The sequence below is a fragment of the Bubalus kerabau genome, chromosome X (assembly GCF_029407905.1).
Source record: "Bubalus kerabau isolate K-KA32 ecotype Philippines breed swamp buffalo chromosome X, PCC_UOA_SB_1v2, whole genome shotgun sequence".
NCBI classification, from domain to species: Eukaryota; Metazoa; Chordata; class Mammalia; order Artiodactyla; family Bovidae; genus Bubalus; species Bubalus kerabau.
The window spans coordinates 92,812,740-92,838,492 of NC_073647.1; the positions used below are offsets into that span (position 1 = coordinate 92,812,740).

At 39.8% G+C, this 25,753-nt stretch overlaps 2 protein-coding genes across 9 annotated transcripts in view; both read left to right on the top strand.

The window, feature by feature from the left end:
• HDAC8 (histone deacetylase 8) overlaps positions 1–25,753 on the top strand; it is a 239,528-nt gene that overhangs the window by 142,631 nt on the left and 71,144 nt on the right. Inside the window, exon 10 of one of the 8 annotated variants that reach the window (XM_055564946.1) lies at positions 14,868–15,107. The exons of the other annotated variants lie outside the window; for them this stretch is intronic. Within the exon in view, the coding sequence (XP_055420921.1) occupies positions 14,868–15,092 (225 nt within the window). The 3' untranslated portion in view covers positions 15,093–15,107. Of the gene's footprint in view, positions 1–14,867; positions 15,108–25,753 lie in introns of those variants that run through there. 8 annotated transcript variants of the gene reach the window in all.
• Positions 1–25,753, top strand: part of RPS4X (ribosomal protein S4 X-linked) — a 236,677-nt gene that overhangs the window by 79,364 nt on the left and 131,560 nt on the right. The window lies entirely within an intron of this gene.

Genomic DNA, 25,753 nt, shown 5'->3' on the forward strand with positions numbered 1-25,753 from the left:
TGCAGGTCATTTTTCACAGCTTTGCTTCATCTGTCTCTAATAACTCTCCAGCAACTCTGTACTCATTCAAATGAAAATCCAGACTTTGGGCAGTGGATTCACAGCACTTCCCCACCTAGGTCCACCCAACCCTTCTGTTTGCTCCCCCCTCCCACTATAACCCAGCCCGTATCTTCAATTTTAGCCTTTTTGTGGCTATCCCTCCCACCTCTGAGCTATATGGCCAGCTGCTTTGTGTATGAATTCTGTCCCTTCTTCTGTTCTTTTTTTGGGGGGAGGGGGGCTGTGCCAAGCAGCATGTGGTATCTTAGTTCCCTGACAAGGGTTTGAACCTTGTGCTCCCTGCATTGGGAGCTTGGAGTCTTACCACTGGACTGCCAGGGAAGTCCTTTTTATTCTTTCTTCTTAACTAGCAAGTTACAGATTTTTCCTGAATCATTTCTATAGTACATTGTTTATTTCACCAAATAATAATTGAGTACCTCCTTTGGTCTGGATGCTACTAACTACTAGGAATGAAAAAATCAGTAGAGGTGGCACCTGCCCTCAAGGAGCTTATAGTCTGTTGGGGAAGGCAGATCTGTAATCAGATAATTACAATGTGCTATATTAAGTGGCTCCGGGGCTATAGATACAGAATGCTGGAGGTACACACAAAAAGTAACAACAAACCCTACTGAGGGAAACAAGAAAGGCTTCACTGAGGAAGCAGCTTTGAATTGAGTAGAAGTGAAAATGAAGTCACTCAGTTGTGTCCGACTCTTTGCGACCCCATGGATTGTAGCCTACCAGGCTTCTCCATACATGAGATTTTCCAGGCAAGAGTACTGGAGTGGGTTGCCATTTCCTTCTCCAGGGGATCTTCCCAACCCAGGGATTGAACCCACGTCTCCCACATTGTAGGCAGACACTTTTACCGTCTGAGCCACCAGGGAAGTCATTGAGTAGAAGGATATATATGTATTTTTCCAGGTGAAGAAAGAGGGTAAGGGCATTTCTGGAAGAAAGAATCTGTTGTTATTTAGTTTTCATAATAGCCAGTAGGTATTGCTTTTTCAGGTATACTGTATACTTGTGATGGGCTTCCCAGGTAGCACTGGTGGTAAAGAACCTGACTGCCAATGCAGGAGACATAAGAGATGCGGGTTCGATCCCTGGGTCAGGAACATCCCCTGGAGGAGGGCATGGCAACCCATTCCAGTATTCTTGCCTAGAGAATCCCATGGACAAAGGAGCCTGGCAGACTACAGTCCATAGGGTCGCAAAGAGGTGGACACGACTGAGCACACACACACACACATGCTTGTGATACGGCTGAATATGCTGGGATTACAGTGAGAGGTTCAGTATGGAACATGTAGAAATGCATATTAGAAAATGAGGATAGAAGGAGAGATTGGGACAAGATTCTACAAGGAGTAGGAGCCAGGAGAGATCTTTAAAAGAGGGAGTAGCATGATCAGTTTTGGAGCTGTGGCAGCTACAGGAAAGTTGGTACACAGGTTTTAGAACCATGGAGGAGATTACAGATGTCCCATGACAGATGAAGGCTTCAACAAAGGTGAAGGCAGAGGAAACAAAGAACAGGACATATTTGAAGCAAGACTGAGAGCATTGGGAGTCTAGTTGGACATAGAGGAATGGGAGTAAGCAAAATCAGGAGATGACTCAAAAATTTCTAACAGGATGCCAGTAGGTGGGATAGAGGACAGAAGAAGAGGAAAGGGGTTAGGATGGAAGATCAGGAGTTTATTTAGAAAATTTGAGTTTGAGTCACCAATATATAAGTAGAAACCTCCAGGAAGCGAATGGTTATAAAAGTGTGGTGCTCAAAGGGGTTCATCTGTACCATTTTTCTAGATTCCACATATATGCATTTATATACAATATTTTTCTCTTTCTGACTTTTTCACTCTGTATGACAGACTATAGCCTTGCAGCGCTGTCAGCCATCAGTCACAGACATTCATCTTCAGGGACGCAGATCCACTTAGGGCTTCTACCACAGTCTATGAAAGATAAAGCTTCTGCTCTCCATCTGCTGATACACCAAAGGGGAACTTTCTCATCAGCTAGGTATTATAATCCAACTGAATGCCCACAAAGCAAAAGTACTTTTTTCTTCTACTCTTGGGGAAAATAGTCTAGATTGTGAAAATCTAGGATCCAGAATGACCCAACATTCCCTCCCGAATCACAGGGTGCTGACAGTCTAAACTCCAATTTAGAGGTATACCAATAGCATGCTTTGGGACATTGTTATTAACATTTGTAAAATATCATAAACTGGGTATCAAATTTAAGCTGTGTAAACACTGGATGCTTTTCATAGTATCAGTATTATTTATCATTCTTTTGTGGTCATAAATAACAATTTGCATTTCCATATTTCTTTACATAAAAAAAAAAAAAAAAAAGGATGGTGCTCAGAAGAAAGTCAGCTCCCTACTCGAGCATACAAAAATTCATCCATTCTCTAGGAGCCAAATCTCTTCCTATGTATCCTCAGTACAATGCTAATTGCATACTTATCTACCGTAAGAATCAGGGGTCCTCCTCAGTATCAAGCTTATGTGCTTGCAGTAGCCTACAAAGCCCAACATGATCTGGCCTCTGTTTCCTCTCGGACTTCATTTCCTATTGCTCTGTCCTCCACCACAGTGGTCTACTTGCTGTTATTAGAAGGTACCAGGCACAAGGCACACTCCCACTTCGCTATTTTGCACTGGATGCTGCTTCTGCTTACAAGTCTTTGCTCATTTGCCACTTTTTCAATGAGACTTACTCTGACCATCATATATAATGCTATAGCTGCCCATACCCCCTCCCTTGCTACTCACACTTTTTTTCACCCATAGCACTAATCATCTGCATACTCATATAATCGCATACTGTTTTACTTACTTATTTATCACTCTTTCCCTCCTCTTGAGTGTAAGCTTCTTAAAGGCAAAGATTCTTTTTCTTTTATTCCCTAATATATGCTAAGCACCTAAAACAGTGCTCAGAGCATGATAAACACTCAGTATGTATTTGTATTTGTTGAATAAATGAATGAGAGTATAGGTTCCTGCATTAGTCTCCCTGCTGAAATTTATTTGCCATGGGCCTTGTACCCTCAGAGGCAAAAAGAAATATAAGAAGGAGAAATGAGTAGATATAAGAATGATAGCAATGCCATTGGGCCGCCACACATTTCTGGTATATTAAAACCTTTCTTAACTGGCCCCTTTCATAGTTTGTATGACTCATTGCTACTGTAGCAAATTACCACAAACTTAGTGGCTTAAAGAAACATAAATTTATTCTCATACAGTTCTGGAGGTCAAAAATCTAAAATCTGGGTTACAGAACTACATTCCTTCTGGAAGTTCTAGGGAAGAATCTGTTTTGTTGCGTTTTCCAGCTTTAGAGGTCTCGTGCATGCCTTGGCTCATGGTTCAGTCCTCCATCTTCAAAGTACACCACTCCATCCTCTGCTTCTGTTACCACATAACCTCTTTAACTGTGTATTTCCTGCTTTCCTAGGTCCCTTCTGAAAATCCTTGTAATTACATTGAGTTCACCCATATAATCCAGGATAATCTCCCCATCTCAAGATCCTTAATCATGTCTGCAAAGTTCCCTTTTGCCATATAAGGTAGTATATTCACAGATTCTAGATATTAGGACTTGGACATCTTCAGGAAGCATATAGACTAAGACACAGATTGACAAAAGTTTGATTGACAAAAGTTTGTTCAAAGGTTTAACCTAGTTCTGAAGCCACACACATCCTGGAGACAGGTATAGCTTCAAATGTTCTAGAGCAGCGCTATTCAATAAAACTTTCATCATGATGGAAATGTTCTATATATGCACTGATCAATACGGTACCCAATAACCCAATAGCATGTGGTTATTGATTGCTTGAAATATGGCTAGTGAGACCAAAGAACTGAATTTTTCATTTTATTTTAACTAATTTAAATTTAGTAGCCACATGCGGCTAGTGGTTACAGTATTGGACAGCAAAGGCCTGCAGCTGGGGGTGGGGGTGGCGGGGAAAGGCAGACAGTTAAGAAAAATTTTTTGGTCTGAGTCTTAACATTAAGTAGATTTTTTTTTAGATACCCCCCTGAAATTTTATGACACCTGGATTAAAGATTGAATATATATTATGTAAATGGCCCCAAAAGCCATGATTTTTATTTTAAAGTGGACCTAGGTCTGTGATGCCTCAAGCAACAGGGAAAATCAAGTTGAACTCTTTCATGGGAAATGCACTGTCACTTCTAGGCCACACGGAAATCCCACGGAGAGTTCTGACAAGCATTTCTTCACAATTGTAAGTCACAGTTTACATGAGAAAGCCAACTTCCAGGAGGAAGAAGTCAACAGGGGAAAAAAAGATAAAACATAACTAGAACCACAAAGATTTTAGAGATTTAAATTATCATATGCAGAACACAAAATAGATATGTTAAATAAATTTAAGGAAATAAAAAAGTACAGAGCAAAGAGCAAGAGATGTCAAAAATGACCTGCTAAGTTTGAAAAACAGTTAAATAGAATACTTTGAAATATAATAATTGTTTTTAGAAATCTCAATGAACTTTAACACATCAGTTGAAGAGAAATTAGGAAACTGCAAAATACATCTGAAAACATCACACAGAATATAGCATAGAGGTACAGAGATGGAAAATATGAGTGCTTAAGAGATATGAAGGATAGAACAGAATGGGCCAACATTAATCTCTTTAGAATTCTAGAAAGAAAGAATAGAAAAGGGGGAGGAGCCATTCACCTAAATCATAGCTGGAAGTTTTCCAGAATTTTGAAAAAACAAAAATCTGCAGATTCAAGAAACCTGAGAAATTTCAGACAAAATAAATACAAAGAAATTGATATCTACATGCATCACAGTCAAACTGCAGAACACCAGGGACAAAGATCTTGAAACAAGCTAGAAGGAAAAGACTGATCATATACAAAAGAACAACAATTAGACCAATAACTGACTTCTCAATAGCAACACTGGAAACCAAATTAGAATATAATGTTCAAAGTGCTTAGAGAAAATAATTTTCATCTTAGAATTATATATACTGTGAAACTGCCTTCAGAGAATAAATACAGCATAAAAGCATTTTGATATAAAAGAAATTTAAAGTATTTACCACCAACATTTGTCACTAAATAAGAAAAATGATCTAAAACTGAAGTTATGAGATATACAAAAGAACTTTAAGTAGAAAATAAAAGTTAAACATGTGGGTAGTATTAGTAATTTATAATTTGTGGGATTAAAAGAAGACAGAAAACACAGAATTTAAAGGCTTCACAATAGCAACTTGATGTTGAGGATTAGAGTCAGAACATTCTAAGGGTCCCTTTGAAAAGATGGTACATAAGTTAATTTACTCTAGATTTTATTGAATTAAGTAAGTATGGTAGAATTTCAAGGGTAGCCACTAAAAGAGTAGGAAAAGAATAAATATCTTCAAAAATAATTGAAGTACAAAAAATGGAATGAGGCAAAATAAACCTCTATTGATTCAAAGAGGGAAAAAACACAGCAAAAATGGAACTTATAGCATAAAGATGATATAAATAAATCCAGAGGTATAGTTTTTTTGTTAAAATACACTTTTAGAAAATTTTAAACACATTTTAAAATGTATTTCTTCTTTGGGTCAAAGAAGAAATCTTAATGGAAATTAGAAACTATTTAAAAGTGAGCTTGTACATTGTACCTATAGTGGTGGTTACAGGGCTGTTTACAGGCTTAAGTTAATATGTTAAAAAAAGAAGAGGGAGTTCCCCGGTTGCCAAGTGGTTAGGATTCCAGGCTTTTACTGCTGTGGCCTGGGTTCAATCCCTGGTCAGGGAACTGAGATCCCACAAGAAAAAAAACAAAGAAACAAACACTGAAAGTTAATGAGCTAAGCATTCAACTTAACTAAGATAGTAAACAATAGAATAAATCCAAAAAAAGCAGAAGGAAGGAAATAATAGACAAAAAGCAAAAATTATTAAAATATAAAACAAAGATAAGTAAAGAAGACTACCAAAGCCAAGAATGTTGTTGTTGTTTAGTCACTAAGTCATGTCAGACTCTTTTGTGACCCCATAGACTGTAGCATGCCAGGCTCCTCTGTCTATGGGATTTTCCCAGGCAAGAATACTAGAGTGGGTTGCCATTTCTTTCTCCAGGGGAACTTCCTGACCCAGGAATTGAAACCAGGTCTCTTGCATCTCCTGCATTGGCAGGCAGATTCTTTACCACTGAGCCACGAGGGAAGCCCAAAGCCAAGATTAGCAGGAGTCTATGAAATTTGAGCCATGACTCATGCTCTTATCACAACTTTACCACTCTCCCCAACTCTGCTTGCAGGATCTCTACACCAAACTCACTACTCTGGGCAGATGCAGCCAAGAGGATGGATGTTCTTTTTCACTGCAGTTTCTAGTCTGGGGTTATGATTTCACCCTGGAAGGGAAGGCTGCTGGAATTTTTCATCTCTCCCAGCTCCATGTCCATGCAGGCATGGCCAAGAAGACCTGGTCTCTTTTCCTCCAACCAGCTCCTACTCTAACCTGCACAAGGCAGGCTGAGAATACCAAAGCCCTGATTGCCCCCAACCTGGCTCACACATAGGATAGTGGTTCCACACCAGGAAAAGCAATCTGAGAGGAGCAGGGGCTGCCACCACCCTCCATTGTTCATTGAAGGAGGGTGTCACTCATGGAGAAACAAGTTCCTATGCCCAGCTCCAGAGTAGTGACATAGGGGTTCTGCACTGGGAAGATAGGTCAGCCATAAGGATAAAAAACTCCCAGTGCTGCTTGAAGAGATTGACTTCCAGTTCAGTTCAGTTCAGTCACCCAGTCATGTCGAACTCTTTGTGACCCCGTGAATCATAGCACACCAGCCTCCCTGTCCATCACCAACTCCCGGAGTTCACTCAAACTCACGTCCATCGAATCAGTGATGCCATCCAGCCATCTCATCCTCTGTCGTCCCTTCTCCTCCTGCCCCCAATCCCTCCCAGCATCAGAGTCTTTTCCAATGAGTCAACTGTTCACATGAGGTGGCCAAAGTATTGGAGTTTCAGCTTTAGCATCAGTCCTTCCAAAGAACACCCAGGACTGATCTCCTTTAGAATGGACTGGTTGGATCTCCTTGCAGTCCAAGGGACTCTCAAGAGTCTTCTCCAACACCACAGTTCAAAAGCATCAATTCTTTGGCGCTCAGCTTTCTTCACAGTCCAACTCTCACATCCATACATGACCACTGGAAAAACCATAGACTTGACAGACCTTTGTTGGCAATGTAATGTCTCTGCTTTTTAATATCGTATCTAAGTTGGTCATAACTTTCCTTCCAAGGAGTAAGCGTCTTTTAATTTCATGGCTGCAGTCCACCATCTGCAGTGATTTGGGAGCCCCAAAAAATAAAGTCTGACACTGTTTCCACTGGTTCCCCATCTATTTGCCATGAAGTGATAGGACCAGATGCCATGGTCTTCGTTTTCTGAACGTTGAGCTTTAAGGCAACATTTTTACTCTCCTCTTTCACTTTCATCAAGAGGCTTCTTAGTTCCTCTTCAGTTTCTGCCATAAGGGTGGTGTCATCTGCATATCTGAGGTTATTGATATTTCTCCCGGCATTCTTGATTCCAGTTTGTGCTTCTTCCAGCCCAGAGTTTCTCATGGTGTACTCTGTATATAAGTTAAATAAGCAAGGTGACAATATACAGCCTTGACGTACTCCTTTTCCTATTTGGAACCAGTCAGTTGTTCCATGTCCAGTTCTAACTGTTGCTTCCTGACCTACATATAGGTTTCTCAAGAGGCAGGTCAGGTGGTCTGGTATTCCCGTCTCTCAGAATTTTCCACAGTTTATTGTGATCCACACAGCCAAAGGCTTTGGCATAGTCAATAAAGCAGAAATAGGTGTTTTTCTGGAACTCTCTTGCTTTTTCAATGATCCAGCGGTTGTTGGCAATTTGATCTCTGGTTCCTCTGCCATTCCTAAAACCAGCTTAAACATGTGGAAATTCACGGTTCACGTATTTCTGAAGCCTGGCTTGGAGAATTTGGAGCATTACTTTATTAGCTGGTGAGATGAGTGCAATTGTGTGGTACTTTGAGCATTCTTTGGCATTGCCTTTCTTTGGGATTGGAATGAAAACTGAACTTTTCCAGTCCTGTGGCCACTGCTGAGTTTTCCAAATTTGCTGACATATTGAGTACAGCACTTTCACAGCATCATCTATCAGGATTTGAAATAGCTCAACTGGAATTCCATCACCTCCTCTAGCTTTATTCATAGTGATGCTTTCTAAGGCCCACTTGACTTCACAGTCCAGGATATCTGGCTCTAGGTGAGTGATTACACCATCATGATTATCTGGGTCATGAAGATCTTTTTTGTACAGTTCTTCTGTGTATTCTTGCCACCTCTTCTTAATATCTTTGCTTCTGTTAGGTCCATACTATTTCTGTCCTTTATCGAGCCTGTGTTTGCATGAAATGTTCCCTTGGTATCTCTAATTTTCTTGAAGAGATCTCTAGTCTTTCCCATTCTGTTGTTTTCCTCTATTTCTTTGCATTGATTGCTGAGGAAGGCTTTCTTATCTCTCCTTGCTATTCTTTGGAAATCTGCATTCAGATGCTTATATCTTTCCTTTTCTACTTTGCTTTTCACTTCCCTTCTTTTCACAGTTATTTGTAAGGCCTCCTCAAACAGCCATTTTGCTTTTTTGCATTTCTTTTCCATGGGGATGGTCTTGATCCCTGTTTCCTGTACAATGTCACGAACCTCCGTCCATAGTTCATCAGGCACTCTATCTATCAGATCTAGGCCCTTAAATCTATTTCTTATTTCCAGTGTATAATCATAAGGGATTTGATTTAGATCATACCTGAATGGTCTAGTGGTTTTCCCTACTTTCTTCAATTTAAGTCTGAATTTGACAATAAGAGTTCATGATCTGAGCCACAGTCAGCTCCTGGTCTTGTTTTTGCTGACTGTATAGAGCTTCTCCATCTTTGGCTGCAAAGAATATAATCAATCTGATTTCGATGTTGACCATCTGGTGATGTCCATGTGTAGAGACTTCTCTTGTGTTGTTGGAAGAGGGTGTTTGCTATGACCAGTGCGTTCTCTTGGCAAAACTCTATTAGACTTTGCCCTGCTTCATTCTGTACTCCAAGGCCAAACTTGCCTGTTACTCCAGTTGTTTCTTGACTTCTACTTTTGCATTCCAGTCCCCTATGATGAAAAGGACATTTTTTTGGGGTGTTCGTTCTAGAAGGTCTTGTAGGTCTTCATAGAACTGTTCAACTTCAGATTCTTCAGCATTACTGGTTGGGGCATAGACTAGGATTACCATGATATTGAATGGTTTGCCTTGGAAATGAACAGAAATCATTCTGTCGTTTTTGAGATTGCACCCAAGTACTGCATTTCGGACTCTTCTGTTGACCATGTTGGCTACTCCATTTCTTCTAAGGGATTCCTGCCCACAGTAGTAGATATAATGGTCATCTGAGTTAAATTCACCCATGCCAGTCCATTTTAGTTTGCTGATTCCTAGTATGTTGACGTTCACTCTTGCCATCTCCTGTTTGGCCACTTCCAATTTGCCTTGATTCATGGACCTGACATTCCAGGTTCCTATGCAATATTGCTCTTTACAGCATCAGACCTTGCTTCCATCACCAGTCACATCCACAGCTGGGTATTCTTTTTGCTTTGGCTCCATCCCTTCATTCTTTCTGGAGTTCTTTCTCCACTGATCTCCAGTAGCATATTGGGCACCTACGGGGTAGGTTAAATAAGAAGGGTGACAATATATAGCCTTAATGTACTCCATTCCCAATTTTTAACTAGTCCATTGTTCCATGTCCAGTTCTAAATGTTGCTTCTTGACCTGCATACAGGTTTCTCAGGAGGCATATAGATTATCAGTAAAGAAATGGAATTATTAGAAAGGAACCAAATGTATATTCTGGAGTTGAAAAGTATAGTAACAAATGAAAAACTTGCTAGAGGGGAATCTATAGTAGATTTGAGTTGTCAGAAGAAAGAATCAATCAACTTGATTGATTGTCAATAGTTATTTTCAATCTGAAGAACAGAGAGAAAATGCAGCTGAAGAGAGTTTCAGAGAAATATGGGATATAAATAAGTACAACAACATATACATAATAAGAGCACTGGAAAGAAAGGAGAGTATGAAAGGACAGAAAACGATATTTACAAAATTGCTTAAAACTTCTCAAATTTGTTTCTTTTTGTTGTTTTTTAGGGGGTGGGATTTTTTGGTGAGGGAAGGGGTACATCCTGTGCAGTTTATAGAAACTTAGTTCCCCAATCAGGGATTCAAACCCAAGCCCTGGCAATGAAAGCACTGAGTCCTAACCAGTGGACCACCAAGGAACTCCCCAAATTTCTCAAATTTGATTATAAAAAAAGAAAACTTTATACACCTAGGAAAATTATTTCTAAGGAAACCCAAAGAGATCATACCAAGGGTCATCATAGTAAAATTCTGAAAGACAAATAGGTGAAAATCTTGAAAGCAAGAAGAGAAAAAAAGACACATCACATACAAGGGAACCCCCATAAGATTAATAGCTGACTCCCGTAGGAAACAATGGAGTTAAGAAGGATGACCTAGTCAAACTACTGACAATTTATAAAAACAGCAAGAATCATATATCTAACAAAAATGAACAGGAATTAAAAACATTCCCAGATAAATGTTTTAAAAAACAGAATTCATTGCTAGGATACCTTTCTTAAAAGAAATATTAAGTGAAGTTCTTCAGGCTGGAAGTAAGTGATGTCAGACAGTAATTTGAATCCACATGAAAAACAAGAAATGCTGGTGGAGGTAATTATGTGGGTAATTAGAAAAGAAAGTATAATTGCATATTTCTTCCCCTTTCCCCTCTTGACTGATTTAAAAATCAATTACATAAAACAATACGAATATAATTATATTGTTGGGAGTATAATATATAGAAATATAAAATATTTGACAATAACAGCACAAAGGAATGGAATGGGAAGAGAGCTCTATTCAAATAAGGAAATGACACTAGATGGGAACTCCAACTCACAGAAAGAAATGGAAAGAACAGTAAGAATGTTAGTGAACACTATAAATATATATTTATTCTCCTTTTTCTCTCAGCATTATTTTATTTTTTTGTTTACTTTTGTATTCTGGCCACACTATGTGGCATGTGGGATGCTCTCTTGACCAGGGATCAAACCTGGGCATCCACAGTGAAAGTGCTGAATCCTAACCACTAAACCATCAGCCTTTTTAAAAAGCATAGAATTATGTAAAGTAATAATTACAGCCATGTATTGTTAGATTTATTATATATATATAAATATATGTGTATGACAATAACATCAAAAAAGAGGGAGGCAGTGAAGCTATATAAAATGTCTGTATTTCACTATCACTAAGTCAATATAAATCTGAAGTAGATTCTAATAAGATACGCATTATAAACCCTAGAAAATCACAGTTAAAATAACTCAAAAATAATAATTTAAAAATCATGAAAGGAATTAAAATGTTACATGAGAAAATATCTACCTAATACAAAGAAAGATAAACAAAAAAGATTTGTGACATATATAAAAACAAAAAACAAAGCAGAAAACAAGATGACAGTGTGAATCTAGGCAAATTAATAACAATAAATGTGAATGAATTAAACAATCCAATCAAGATAGGCAATTAAACAATAATAGTTTGAGAATTCATTGCCCACTTTCAATAATGGATAGAACAACTAGGCAGAAGATCAACAGAATAGAAGACTTGACCTAAACTAGACCTGACATACATCTATGGAACAATCCACTGATAAACAAGAGGATTCTACTCAAGTGTACATGGAACAGTCTCCAGAACAGACCATAGGCTAGGCCAGAGAGCATAGAAGGAGTGAAATCATACAAAGTATGTTTTCTGACCACAATGGGATGCAAGTAGAAATTAATAACAGAAGGAAATTTGGGAAATTCACAAATATGTGGAAATTAAACAGCACATACCTAAAATGACCAATGGGTAATAAGAAAAGGGAAAATAGAAAATACTTTGAGATTAAGGAAAATGAAGAAACAACATACCAAGCATACAAAATGAGATGTAGCTAAAGCACTTGTCAGAAGGAAATTTGTTGCTATAAGTACCTATGTTAAAAAGAAAGGTATCAACTCAATACCCAGCTTTGTATCTTAGGATATCTCAGAAATTAAGAGCTAGCTATATCCAAAGCAAGCATAAGGAAGGAAATAACAAAGATTAGAGAGGGAATAAATGAAACAGTAAATTGGAAAAATAGAAAATCAATGAAAACAAAATTTGTTTGAAAATGTCAACAAAATTGACAAAATTTTAGCTAAGTAACTAAGGAAAAAGAGACTAGACTCACTCAACTGAAATCAGAAATGAAAGTGGAAGCATCACTACCAATTTTACAGAAATAAGAATTATGCTTCAACTCAACAGCAAAAAAAAAAAAAAAAAATTTTTTTTTAATGGGCAGAGGATCTGAACACTTTTTCAAAGAAGACATAAAGATGTCCAACAGGTACAGGAAAAGGTACTCAGCATTACTAATCATCAGGGAAATGCAAATCAAATCCACAATGAGATATCATCTCACACATGTTAGAATGGCTACTATCAAAAAGACATGGGAAGGGACATATGTATACTTATGACTGACTCATGTTGATATATGGCAGAAACCAACACAATATTGAAAAGCAATTATCCTCCAATTAAAAATAAATAAATTTTTAAAAAGACAACTGTTTGAGAGCATATGGAGAAAAGGGAACCCTTCCACACTGTTGGTTGGAAAGTAAATTGGTGCAGCCACTATGGAAACCAGTATGGAGATTCCTCAAGAAATTAAAAATAGAACTACTACATGATCCAACAATTCCACTTCTAAGTATTTACCCAAAGAAAATGAAAACTAATTCAGAAAGATATATGCACCCCTGTGTCCACTGTGGCTCAGTGGTAAAGAATCTGCCTGCCAATATAGGAAGGAGATGTGAGTTCAATCCCTAGGTCAGAAAGATCCCTAGGAGGACACGGCAACCCACTCCAGTATTCTTGCCTAGAGAATCCCATGGACAGAGGAGCCTGGGGGGCTGCAGTCCCTGGGGTAGCAAAATGTCAGACGCAACTGAGCACAGCACAGCACAGCACATGTCCACTGCAGCATTACTTGCCATAGCCAAGATATGGAAACGACCTAAGTGTTCATCAGTGGACGAAGATGTGGTATATACAGTCATCTATCAGTATCCTTAGGGCATTGGTTCCAGGACACCCTGTGGGTACAAAAATTCACAAATGGTTAAGTCCTTTATATAAAATAGCATGTTTGCATATAATCTATGCACATCCTCCTGTATACTTTAAATCATTTCTAGTTTACTTGTGATACCTAATACAGAGTAAATGCCATGTAAATGTTTTCAGCATGCAGCAAACCCAAGTCTTGCTTTTTGGAACTTTATGGAATTTCTTTTTCTAATATTTTTTGTCTATAGTTGGTTGGCTCTGTGGATGTGGAAACAAGTGATACAGAGGGCTGGCTGTATATACTATGAAATACTATTCCACCATAAAAAGTAGAAAGTCTTACCATTTTGTGACATACTGGATGAACCTGGTGGGCATTATGTTAAATGAATAAGTCAGAGAAAGATAAATACCATATGATCTCATATGTGGAATCTAAAAAAAAAAAAAAGCAAACAAAAAATTACCAAGCTCAAAGATACAGAGAACGGATCCGTGCTTGCCAAAGGAGGGGACTGGGGGCTTGGCATAGATGAACAGGTGAGGAAAGTGAAGAGGTACAAATTTTCAGTTTTAAGCCATGAGGATGTAAAGCATAACATGGTGACTAAAATTAATAAAACCGAATTGCATATTTGAAAGTTGCTAAGAAAGTAGGTCTTAAAAGTCCTCGCTGCAGGAAAAAAAATGCAACTATGTTTTAAAAAGGATTATAACAGGAATACTATGAATATTTGTATGCCAGCAAGTTACATAGCATAGATGAAATAGGAAAATTCCTAGAAAGGCACAAACTGTCAAAACTTAAGTTTCAAGAAGAAAAAGAAAATCTGCATAGCCCTATATTGGTTAAACAGATTGAATTAGTAATCAAAAACTTCCCACCAAAGGGAAATCCAGGACCAGATGGCTTCATTGGTAAATTTTACCAAATATTTGAAGAAGAATTGAAAGCAATTCTGCCAAATTCTTCCAAAAAATGAAAAATAAGGGAACACTTCCTAACAATTTTAAGAGATCATAGTTACTTCAGATTTCAAAACTATTTACAAAACTAAACTAAACAAAACAGTGAGGTACTGACATAAGTGTAGAGATATGTGTGTGTGTGTGTTAGTCACTCAGTCATGTCTGACTTTGCAACCCCATGGACTGTAGCTGAGGTGGTTCAGTGGACAAAAAATCTACCTGCAATGCAGGAGATGCAGTTCAATCCCTGGGTCAGCTAGATCCCTTGAAGGTAGGCATGGCAACCCACTCCAGAATCCCATGGACAGAGGAGCCAGGCGGGCTACAGTCCATAGGGTTGCAAAGAGTTGGACGTGACTGAAGTGTAGAGATATAGATCAATGGAATAGAATTGAGAGTCCAAAAATAAACCCTCATATTTATGATCAATTGATTTTTGACAGGGGTGCCAAGACAATTCAGTAGTGGAAATAGTCTTTTTAGAAATGGTTCTGGGACAGCTGTTTGTCTACATGCAAAAGAATGAAACTGGGCCTCTCCCTCACTTCGCAGGTGACACTGCTGGTAAAGAATCTGCCCGCCAATGCAGGACACATGAGGGATACAGGTTCCATCCCTGAGTCAGGAAGATCCCCTGGAGTAGGAAATGGCATCCCACTCCAGTATTCTTGCCTGGAGAATTCCATGGACAGAGGAGCCTGGCAGACTACAGTCCACGAGATCACAGAGTCGGACACAACTGAGCAACAAAGCACAGCACAGCACAGCACAGCATAGAGACAAAGAGTAGATTAGTGGTCGCTGAAGGCACCATGAGGTGAGGGGATGGAGAATGACTGCTGCTGCTGCTGCTGCTGCTAAGTCGCTTCAGTCGTGTCCGACTCTGTGCAACCCCAGAGACGGCAGCCCACCAGGAAAGAAAACCACAAGGAATTAACACATTGTAAATCAACTGTACTTGAGTAAAACACACACACACGCACACAAGGAATGACCCCCAAAATCCCAAAATTCCATTTTAATCCACCAGATTGAAAAAAAATGTAAATTAAATAATCCTAAGTGTCAGTGAGGATGTGGAACACTAACACTTCTGGTGGGAGTGTGTATTAGACGAGCAATTTGGGAGAAAATTTGGCATTATCTAACAAATTTGAACATGTTATGTACTTTACAACTAACTGATTTCACTTGTAGAAACAGACCTTAGAGAAACTTGGGCAAGTGTACTGTAAAGAGAGTTTATAGCAATGTTCAGAATAGTCAAAAAAAATCCTAAAAACAATAGATATTCTTCAACAGTAGCGTGTTTCTCTTGTGGTAGACTTAGCAGTGAAATACTAGGCAACAAGGAAAAAGAATAACACACCACTACAGATAATCATGGGAGAGGTTTTCAGGCACAGTTGTGAGTAAAAACAAATTGCAAAAAATTTAGTGTGATACCAATATTTGCAGTTCAAAACCAAGCAAAACTAAGAAGCACATTGCTTGGGGATACCTGTGTATGTAGGAAGATGATGAAGAAATGCAAGGGAGTGACTTAAGTTCATGATTGTGGGTACCTCTGGGAGAAAGACAGAGTGGTGGGCTGCAGAAGAGCCTGCAGGAAGACACAGTGGTGCTGGTAATGTTCTGTTAAGGCAGATGGTGGGCTCACGGGTTTTGATTCTATTATAATGTTTCATGACATATATTAAGTATATTTTAGGCAGAAATTACATACAAATATAATTTACATATTAAGCATTTTGTATTAAACATATATATATATCGATTGCATCATATCTTTAAATGAAGAATGGAGAAGGAGAATATTCTTCCCTTTCTTCTGCAACTCTCAGGCTAGGAGCTGCAGAAGAGAAAAAAAAAACAAACTCTTTTAAGCAGTTGCACCTGTTCACAGCAGCAGTGTTGCCTTCGGAAGCATGGTGTTCCCTGGTCTCCTCATCCTGTGGGTCTTGGAGCCAAAGGCAGGCTGTAAATGGCAGGATGGCCCTTCCCCAGCTAGGTCAGGAGTACAGGAATAAGCACTCCCTCTCTCATGATCAAGGCTGTGCTCAGTCACTAGGCCTGCCAACATTGTCATGGGATAGCAATTGAAACAGCCAGGAGAAAAACACAGATTTTGCCAAGGCAGCAACATTTGCGGGGGTGGGGCGGGGGTGTAGATGGTCTCTGGTGGTGGGAGTGGGAGAGTAGATGGGAAACACTGAGCCGGTAAAAAGAGAGGCCAGGCTGCTTCGATGGCTTGTGTGACCCTGGTCAATTCACTTCCCTTCTCTAAGCTCCAATTCCTCCCTAGTCTTTTTTGAGGTTTAACTGGAACATACTTTATATCGTTGCTTCCAGCCCAAACACTCAAGAATTCCCATTTAAAGGCCACTGAGGGGAAACCGTTTGCACATTTACACTCCTGTCTCCAGATTGGTGAATAGTTAAGCTCCTCTATTGATCAGAGCTGCTGACGGTAGTGCTGAGCCGGCTCCCTGGTGGTGTGGCAAAACAAACCCACGTGCAGTACAAGTAAGTAAGAAACTCCCATTTATACAATTAGCCTTTAGGATATAAATAGAAGTAGAAGCAAAACTGTCCCCAAGCCTGTGCAAGCCTGTTCTCCCTCCTCCAGACTGCCTTTGACAAGAGGTTTGTGTCTCTTCATTCAGTCTTCCTTAGGCAGTTCTTCCTCATATGCATGTTTTGAGGGGGGTGGGGAGAAACTCTCCTATTTGTCTTGGTCAAATTTTCCCCACACAACCTCCCTTGTCTCTACATATTTCCTCTCTTTATACCAACCACCGTCTCTACTAGAAGAGACTTGTATGAGCAAAATGAGCTTTGTCATTTGGGGGATGGACTAAGTGTTAAATTAAAGAGACAGCTGTCTATACAACTGGCTAGAATGAGGGGAGGGCTCCTCCCCATTTGTGCCAGCTGCTTCTTACTTTTATTCCTTCCTGCTGTTTGTTTCCCTTCCACCCCTCTGGCCAGGGGTGCTGAGCTGCAAGCCTCTCTGAACTCCTGGGAAGTTTCAAGTAGTAAGCTGGGGCTAAGGTCACTTAACTTCCTCCTGTCACAACTTCCCCTGGACAAAAGATGTTTAGGTCTCAAATTTGGAACTGGAAAGGAAATCAAAAATACACAAGCTACTTTTCCATCCCTTGTAGATAATCACCCTCTCCTTTGAAATCTTCTAGGCTTGTTTAAAACCATCTTCTGCTCTTAGCGCTTTTTTCTTTCCCTTGAACTGTAGTTTGTTTTGTTTTGTTTTTCTTAGCAGCACTTTTGAGGAACTGTTTTCTAAAGGAAAGAGAGACTATGTGTTACTCTGGGTGAGTCACTGTTCTTTAGTCAATGCTGTTGAGAATCTCAAAGAGTAACAAAGATCGCCAAGGGTGGCTGCAGTCCAGTACCCAAATGCTCACATAATTTGCCCCCCTTTCCATTTTAGGGTGAAAATAATCACAGACAAGAAGGGGAAGGGATTCATGTGAATAAATAAGATACTGTTTTACAGCCAAGGCAGCATTCAGATTCTCAGCTGGCAGAGGAATTCTTGAGGCTGATCTGTAGTGAAAGCATGAGCAAACTGCTAAATGGAATGCAAAGAGAACCCTGGGCTTAATCTCCGTTCCAGTCAGTCTACAGAGGAGTCTCAGAGCAGTACTATTCCTGGAAGGCAAAGTGCTTACCCACAGGCAGCCCCACCCCCAGCATGAGAAATCCAGGGCCTCCAGGACTGTGCCAGCACCCTGGCTCTTATTTCTGCAGTCCAGTTGCTTTGGTGAAATAAGAATGTCCACTGCCTGTCCATGAAAGGACCACTCTGCAAGCAATTTATAAACTGTAAAGTACCAGGGGATGTCAGGTGGCCCTGTCACTCACCCATTTCTGTTGTATACTGCACTCCTTCAGTTGTCTTTTCTCATTATTGGATGAAAACCACAGAATTTTGTGATGAGAGGTCAGGCCCTGCATATAATCAATCATGCACAAGTCCCAAGGCATAGAAGCATAAATCAGCCTTAATTCTGGATTTCCCAGTCTACACATGGAGAGCATTTGCTAGCCAACAGTCTTACAAAGACATAGAATGGTCAAGGAATGACCCTAAGAAAGCTTTTGGTGGGGAGTTGAAACTTTCAATTTCAACTGCTGTTTTCACTCCTGCATTGAAACAAAAGCCTTGGTGTTCACACTAGCCTTTGATTCTGATGTCAAATATCTGATGACTTCTCACAACTTTGCTGTGAGGTGGGGAGAAGGCAGTCATCCTGTGGTCACTGTCTCCAGTGGGAGGCTCTGCCCACAGTGACGGGATGGTAAGATCAAAGAGCTAAGGCCCATCTTCTTCACGAGTTGGGGCCTTCTTGAGTCATATTAAAGGACTTCCATCTCTGGCTAGCTCCTCACCAGGCTCTACATTTAGTAAACAAAGGAACTTTAAATTTGTTATAAAATTAAATTAAAAAAACAAGAACTTCATCATTCTATTCACTCATCTGCCCATTGTTTATTTTGAGTGTGTACTTAACAGCACTTTCCAGAACAGAATAATCCCTATGTAGAGACAAAGATGGCTCTAATACCAGGATGGGGGGGGGGGGGAGGGAACGTTGCATTCCTTTCCTCCCCATCCTCCTTTTCCCAGAGCCCATCCAGCTGACAGGTGCCAGAAGGGAAGAAATGTTAGCAAATGTTAGTTTCTAGCCCCAAAGAAGCTGTCACAAAAGGGAGACAGAACAAGGCAGCTCATAAAATCCTTCAACTGAGGGATGTAGCGAGACCTATCTAATTACACAAGATTAGAAACGGTTTAACTTGTTGAGAATGTGCTACATGTGAAATGAGATAAAATGACACCTCTGGCACCCTGTAATGATGCTGTTGGGAGGAAAGCACAAAGGGTTTGTTCACGCTATATCAGTAACACCAGTTTTTCTCATCCAACATTTTCAACACATCTGGTTTTAATATGGTGGTCTAAGTGAAGTAAGTTAACTTTTCACCCACTGTTCTGGCACTCCTTGTCTTTCTTCACTGTACACTTCCATTTGTGTTGGCATTGTCCATCTCTCACCCATCCCTCCCCAAGCTAACTGAGGTGGAAGAGGATTATGCTGAGAAATTTGGCTTATCTCTGGGCTCTTGATTATTTTACTGTTCAAATAATGCTAACAATGATTTGAAAGCAAGATTGGTCTTTGTTCCAGCTAAATACAACAGAGTTTAGCTTTGGCCTTCTATCTAATACTTTCAAGTACCAATGCTATATAAGAACACCCTAAGTTATTTTTTTTGTTTTGTTTTGTTTTAATTTTATTTTATTTTTAAACTTTACATAATTGTATTAGTTTTGCCAAATATCAAAATGAATCCGCCACAGGTATACATGTGTTCCCCATCCTGAATCCTCCTCCCTCCCCATTCCATCCCTCTGGGTCGTCACTGGGACCACCCTAAGTTCTAAAAAAGAACTCTCACCAATTGATGAGTCACAAAACAGCCTGGTTTTCAAAAATTAGGGAAAGGTGATCTCAATTACATTTTTTTTGGCTGCAGCATGCAGAATCTTAGTTCCCCAACCAGGGACAGAACTCTTGGCCCCTGCAGTGGAAGCGTGGGGCCCTAACCACTGTACTGCTGAGGAAGTCCCCTCAGTTACTCTTACCTAGAATGCTCAGAAAATCTAGAGTTGGCCTAACTGGTTTCTAGCTAACACAGAAGTAATTGACCATTTTGTGCCTTTGTTGGAAAAAAAATATTTTATGATTATATACTGAGGGTCTACAAGATAGGTGTATTTGCCATGAAAGTAGAATTTGCAGACTGCAGAATGAGTTTCCTTCTACACATCCCTCGTCAGAACAGAATAAGGGTTTTACTCTCCAACAACCAGAGAAAACTAGTAAGATTTTGTAAATGGCTATGATTAAAAGCTGAAATTTAGAATTTCAGTGCTTTGATACAAAAAACGTTAATAATGTTGACTCAGTTTTTGTGAGGTTTTTATCTTCTTAAGATTTGTGCTTCACAGGACTTTACAAATAGAAAAATTTGTAACTCTAAGCTGACAAGGATTGTCTACTGTGTTTCAGTTCAGTTCAGTCACTCAGTCGTGTCCGACTCTTTGTGACCCCATGAACTGCAGCATACCAGGCCTCCCTGTCCATCACCAACTCCCAGAGCCTACCCAAACTCATGTCCATTGAGTCAGTGATGCTATCCAACCATCTCATCCTCTGTTGTCCCCTTCTCCTCCGGCCCTCAATCTTTCCCAGCATCAGGCTCTTTTCAAATGAGTCAGCTCTTGGCATCAGGTGGCCAAAGTATTGGAGTTTCAGCTTCAACATCAGTCCTTCCAATGAACACCCAGGACTGATCTCCTCTAAGATGGACTGGCTGGATCTCCTTGCAGTCCAACAGACTCTCAAGAGTCTTCTCCAACACCACAGTTCAAAAGCATCAATTCTTCGGTGCTCAGCTTTCTTCACAGTCCAACTCTCCCATCCATACATGACCACTGGAAAAACCATAGCCTTGACTACACGGACCTTTGTTGGCAAAGTAATGTCTCTGCTTTTTAATATGCTGTCTAGGTCGGTCATAACTTTCCTTCCAAGGAGTAAGCATCTTTTAATTTCATGGCTGCACTCACCATCTGCAGTGATTTTGGAGCCCAGAAAAATAAAGTCTGACACTGTTTCCCCATCTATTTGCCATGAAGTGATGGGACCAGATGCCATGATCTTAGTTTTCTGAATGTTGAGTTTTAAACCAACTTTTTCACTTTCCTCTTTCACTTTAATCAAGAGGCTCCTTAGTTGTTCTTCACTTTCTGCCATAAGGGTAGTGTCATCTGCATATCTGAGGTTATTGATATTTCTCCCGGCAATCTTGATTGCAGCTTGTGCTTCCTCCAGCCCAGCCTTTCTCATGATGTGCTCTGCATAGAAGTTAAAGAAGCAGGGTGACAACTATTGTGATTGTAAGGTACAATTTAAGTTGTGTAGAATCTTCACTCTTTAGGACCTTTTCCTCTGTTCTGAATTCTCAGTGGACCACAGATTGTAGTTAGAAGGAGAGGAGCATGAATGATCTATAGGTCTTCTAAAAGGTGCAAAGTCTTTCAGGTGGCTTCTGATGTATTTTTCCTCTCTCTGAAAGCAATCCAGCAGGGAACTTCTGTAGCAAATGCCTTAACCCCAAGAAGTAACTAATAATGGACTGTTTCATGCCCTCTGGCAAGCCAGTGGGGGTGGTGGTTTGGGGCACAGGTACCATTCAGTGCCTGGAACATCACAAGGATGTCTGTCTGTGTAGTGCTGGTACCTGCTCTGTGGTGCCATAAAGGAGCTAGCAAGAATTGCTGTCTATAGCCTTGACCTAAGAGGAGCACCATTTTTACTACATTCAGCATCAGCAAGCCTTCATTAAGCACATACTATGTGCAAAGCCTTGTTAGATTTCTGTAACACTCCGTAATGTGTTACCAGATTTATTTTTCAAAGTGGTCAGGGAATTTCATCAATCATTAACTGACTACTTCTATATGCAGGTGTTGTACTGGGGATACCAAGATGAATCAAAGGTGTTCCCCAACTTACGGAGTTCCGAATACAGTGTGAGAAAGAAAAAATTACAATGGAGTGTGAGAGTAGAGGTTCCATGCAAAGAGCTTTACGAGTGTACAGAAAGGATGATTAATTCTCTCACAGGGCATCAGAAGGGCTCACAAAGGAGATGATATTTGAGCTATATCCTGAAGGATGGGTAGGATTTCACCAAGCAGACAGGAAAGGGGGAAAGAGATTCCAAGCAGAGGAACAGCATGTACAAAAGCTCATTAAAGCATGTTGGGCAGTTCTTTTTATCATCAATTGAAAAGGCAAGTATAAGTTATACAAATGTTGAGTTTGGATTTTTTTTTCTCATGATTACATCACCACCATTTTTAAATACAGGACATGATATTTTAAGGCGATGACAATTGCCTTATGGTAAGCAAACACCTGATAGGTTAGAAAGTTCTCCTTGTTAAGCTGTGATGCTTATCTAGTATCTTGCACGTAGCAGGCCCTCAATAAATGCTTGCTGAATGATGAGTCCTGTATCTCTTTCCATTTATAAATTACTACTTGATCAGGGATCAGCTTACAGAGCAAACTTCCTGCCTGTGACTTAGAAATGAATGTTCATAGTTATGCTGTCTATCACCCCAGCTTCCTCTGCTCTTGAGATGTCTCTGCCACTGAACCCTAATTGTGTTGAAGGAAAACTGCCCTTGTTTTGAATCCTCAGATTTCTACTTGGAGGGCCTCTATATAATTGAAATCTCCTCAAAATACCATTTGAATGGGAGAGTGCTCGTATTGATAACAATAGGGGACTGCTATCCTACAAAGGGTAGTGATACTAGCTAATATGGATAGATTCTCCTCACATTTTAAATTTTATAGTAGAACCTAAATGTGATTGATCAAACACTATATATGGCAATAATAAAGATATGACTTATCTGCACTGAGCAGCCTTGACAGCATAACATGGTATTGTCTATTCTTTTTTGGTTAAGAAAGAGAAGATAAATTATTATTATTTTTATAAATTATGCAATAACCTTTAGGGTAGTAATAAATTTTTGCCTTGAAAATCACCAGGGAATAGATGACAGAGAATGTAGTGAGACATAAACCATTTGCAAATTATATGCAAGTACACTTGTAATCCTTTTATTGGGTGTCTGGATCCAGTCTTCAAGAAAATCCCCCCTAGGAAATCTTGTCTCATTGTGAATCTAGAATGTATCAGAAAATTATTTATTGAGTTCCAAGCCTTAGCAGCCATGTGACTGGCTCTTTCATACTTAATCTCTATAGCTACGCCTTTCTAGAAGTCACAATACCAGGCCATAGAATGTACTCTCTTTCAGCCCTCCACTGCACTGAGTAAATGCTTTCCACAAATAGTTACTGAGTGCTTCCTACAGCCAGGCTGAGTGCTGGGTTCTAAGAATACAGAAGTAAATAAGATAGCTACATCCTTGCCCCCATGGTGCCCTAAGCCTAGACAAATGGCTTGTATTCTCTTTTGAGTCATAGTCCTTTTGAAAATCTGATTCCAACTGGACTGACTATATTACTTAAATATTAGGGTGGCAGCTTCCTGTTTCTCCAGAGGAAAGCAAGAACTTTTGTCACTGGTGAATGGAGTCTTGTGAAATCCAGTGTAGGAGGTTATTTTTTCTAGATGTTAACCTTTATCCTCTTTCGGAGCTTGTAGCATGGTAGAAAGAATGGGGGCTTTTAAGCCAGTTTGAGATTCTGATCCTCTAACTAGCAGTGGGACCTTGGGTAACTTACCCAGTCTCTCAGAAGCTCAGTTTCCTCATATGTACATGCAGTTTGGTTGTGAAGACTGAATGAGTCCGTGGGTATGAAGCACCTCATACAAGATCAGTGTTCCAATCTGCGTTAGTGAGAAAACTAGATTTTGAACTCAAGTTTTTCTGACTCAAAAATCTAGTCTCTCCACTTTCTTACAAAGGATCTGAAAATACTGGTTTATACATAAGTTTCACCAAAACTCCATAAGGGAGAGAAGAAACACCACAGCTAAAGAAACAAATGGATAGAAAGGAAGAAATATGCTAATTAGTTTAAAGACACTTAGGATATCTGTGACAAAGTTGACACCAACCCCAGAATCTCTCCAGCTATGAACACTCTGCATGTCTCCCTGTTCAGTTGTATTCTTATATAAGCATTTTTGGACTACTACCATGTTGCCCAACTTGGTTGTAGCTGCTTCTGGTGATTTAAAAAACATGATCTATGACTTGTAGGAACTTATAGCCCAGAGGGAAGGCAGAAGCAATACCTGAAAAAAAACATTAGAGAAAAATTGCATAAGGTGGTATATAAATAAGAACCAGTACTATAGCCAAAATTAAGTGTATCAGTCAGCTTGGGCTGCTGTAACAAAATATCATAGACTGGGTAGATTAAACAACAGAAATTTGTCTTCTCACAGTCTGGAGGCTAGAAGTCCAAGATCAAGGTGCCAGCATGGTCAATTTCTGATGAGGGTTCCCTTCTTGTTTCATAGATGGCTTCCTTCTCTCTGTGTCCTCACAGGCAAGGGAGAGAGAGCAAGCTCTCCAGTGTCTCTTATAAGGGCACCAATCCCATCATGAAGCCTCTGTCTTCATGACCTCACAGAAACCCAATTGTCTGCCAAAGACCCCCATCTCCAAGTACAGTCACACAAGGGATTTAGAACTTTAACATGTGAATTTGCAAGGGACACAGTTCAGTCTAAGCACTAAGTAAGGGCTGTAACCATGAGGGCATGACTTCTCTTTGTTTAATTAAAATTTTTACTAACACTACTAGAATTTTAAAGTGTTAATACACAGTGTAGGCATTAAAGTTTAAAAAAAAAGAAAAACAAGATGTATTCTAGTCACTATAGTGTCACTGCTATGGTTTATACCTCTATTAACTCCTGCCTGGACCGTTGCAATAGTCTCACTCACTCATTCATTCATTCAGCAAGTAGCATGCTCACTCAGTGCTACACACTTGGGGATTCAGTGCTTTAGAAACTTCGCATGAATTCTGCCCATAGGTGCTTACATTTCAGCCAGAGGGACATTTAAAATGCACTTACCAAATTAATTATTTAAATCCAACTGAGATAAGTGCTACCAAGTAGAAATATAGGAAGTTGAGAGCATATGACATGAAAAAGTGCTCTAATTTGGGGAAGCATCAGATTAACTGCAATAAGATTAAAGCTGAGCTCTGAAGACCAAGTGGAGGCAACTAGGCAAGATCCTGGAAGAAAGGCTTTCTTGGCAGAAAAAGCACCCTGTGTGCAGGCTGTTGGAGAGAATAGAGCAGTGCTTCTTTGAATAAATGAATGAGAGACAGTAAGGCCAGAGCTGGGAAGTCCAAGGATAGAAGGTGAGGTTGGAGAGTAGTCATGGGACTGGTTATTATAGGACCTTGTACCCAATAGCAAAGACTTAAGACTTCTGAGCACCAAGTAATGGGCAGCTATTGAAGTGCTTTAAGCAAGGGGAAACCAAGATCTGCACATGTGTATATTAGTCTGCTCTGGCTGCTACAGCAAAACTCCACAGTCTGGGTACCTTAAACAATGGAAACTTATTTTCTCACAGTTCTCGAGGCTATTTGTCTCAGATCAAAGTCCAGCAGGGTCAGTTCCAGAAAGAGCTTTCTTCTTCGCTTGCAGATAGCCACTTTCTTGTTGTGTCCTTACATGGCCTTTCCTCAGTATATACTCAAAGAGGGGAAAGGAAAATGAAGAAGAAGAAAGAGAGGAAAAGAGAGGGGGACTGCAGGAGGGAGAGAAAGGGAATTAAATGAGCTCTGATGTCACTTCTTAGGAGGCCACTAATCCTATGGGATCAG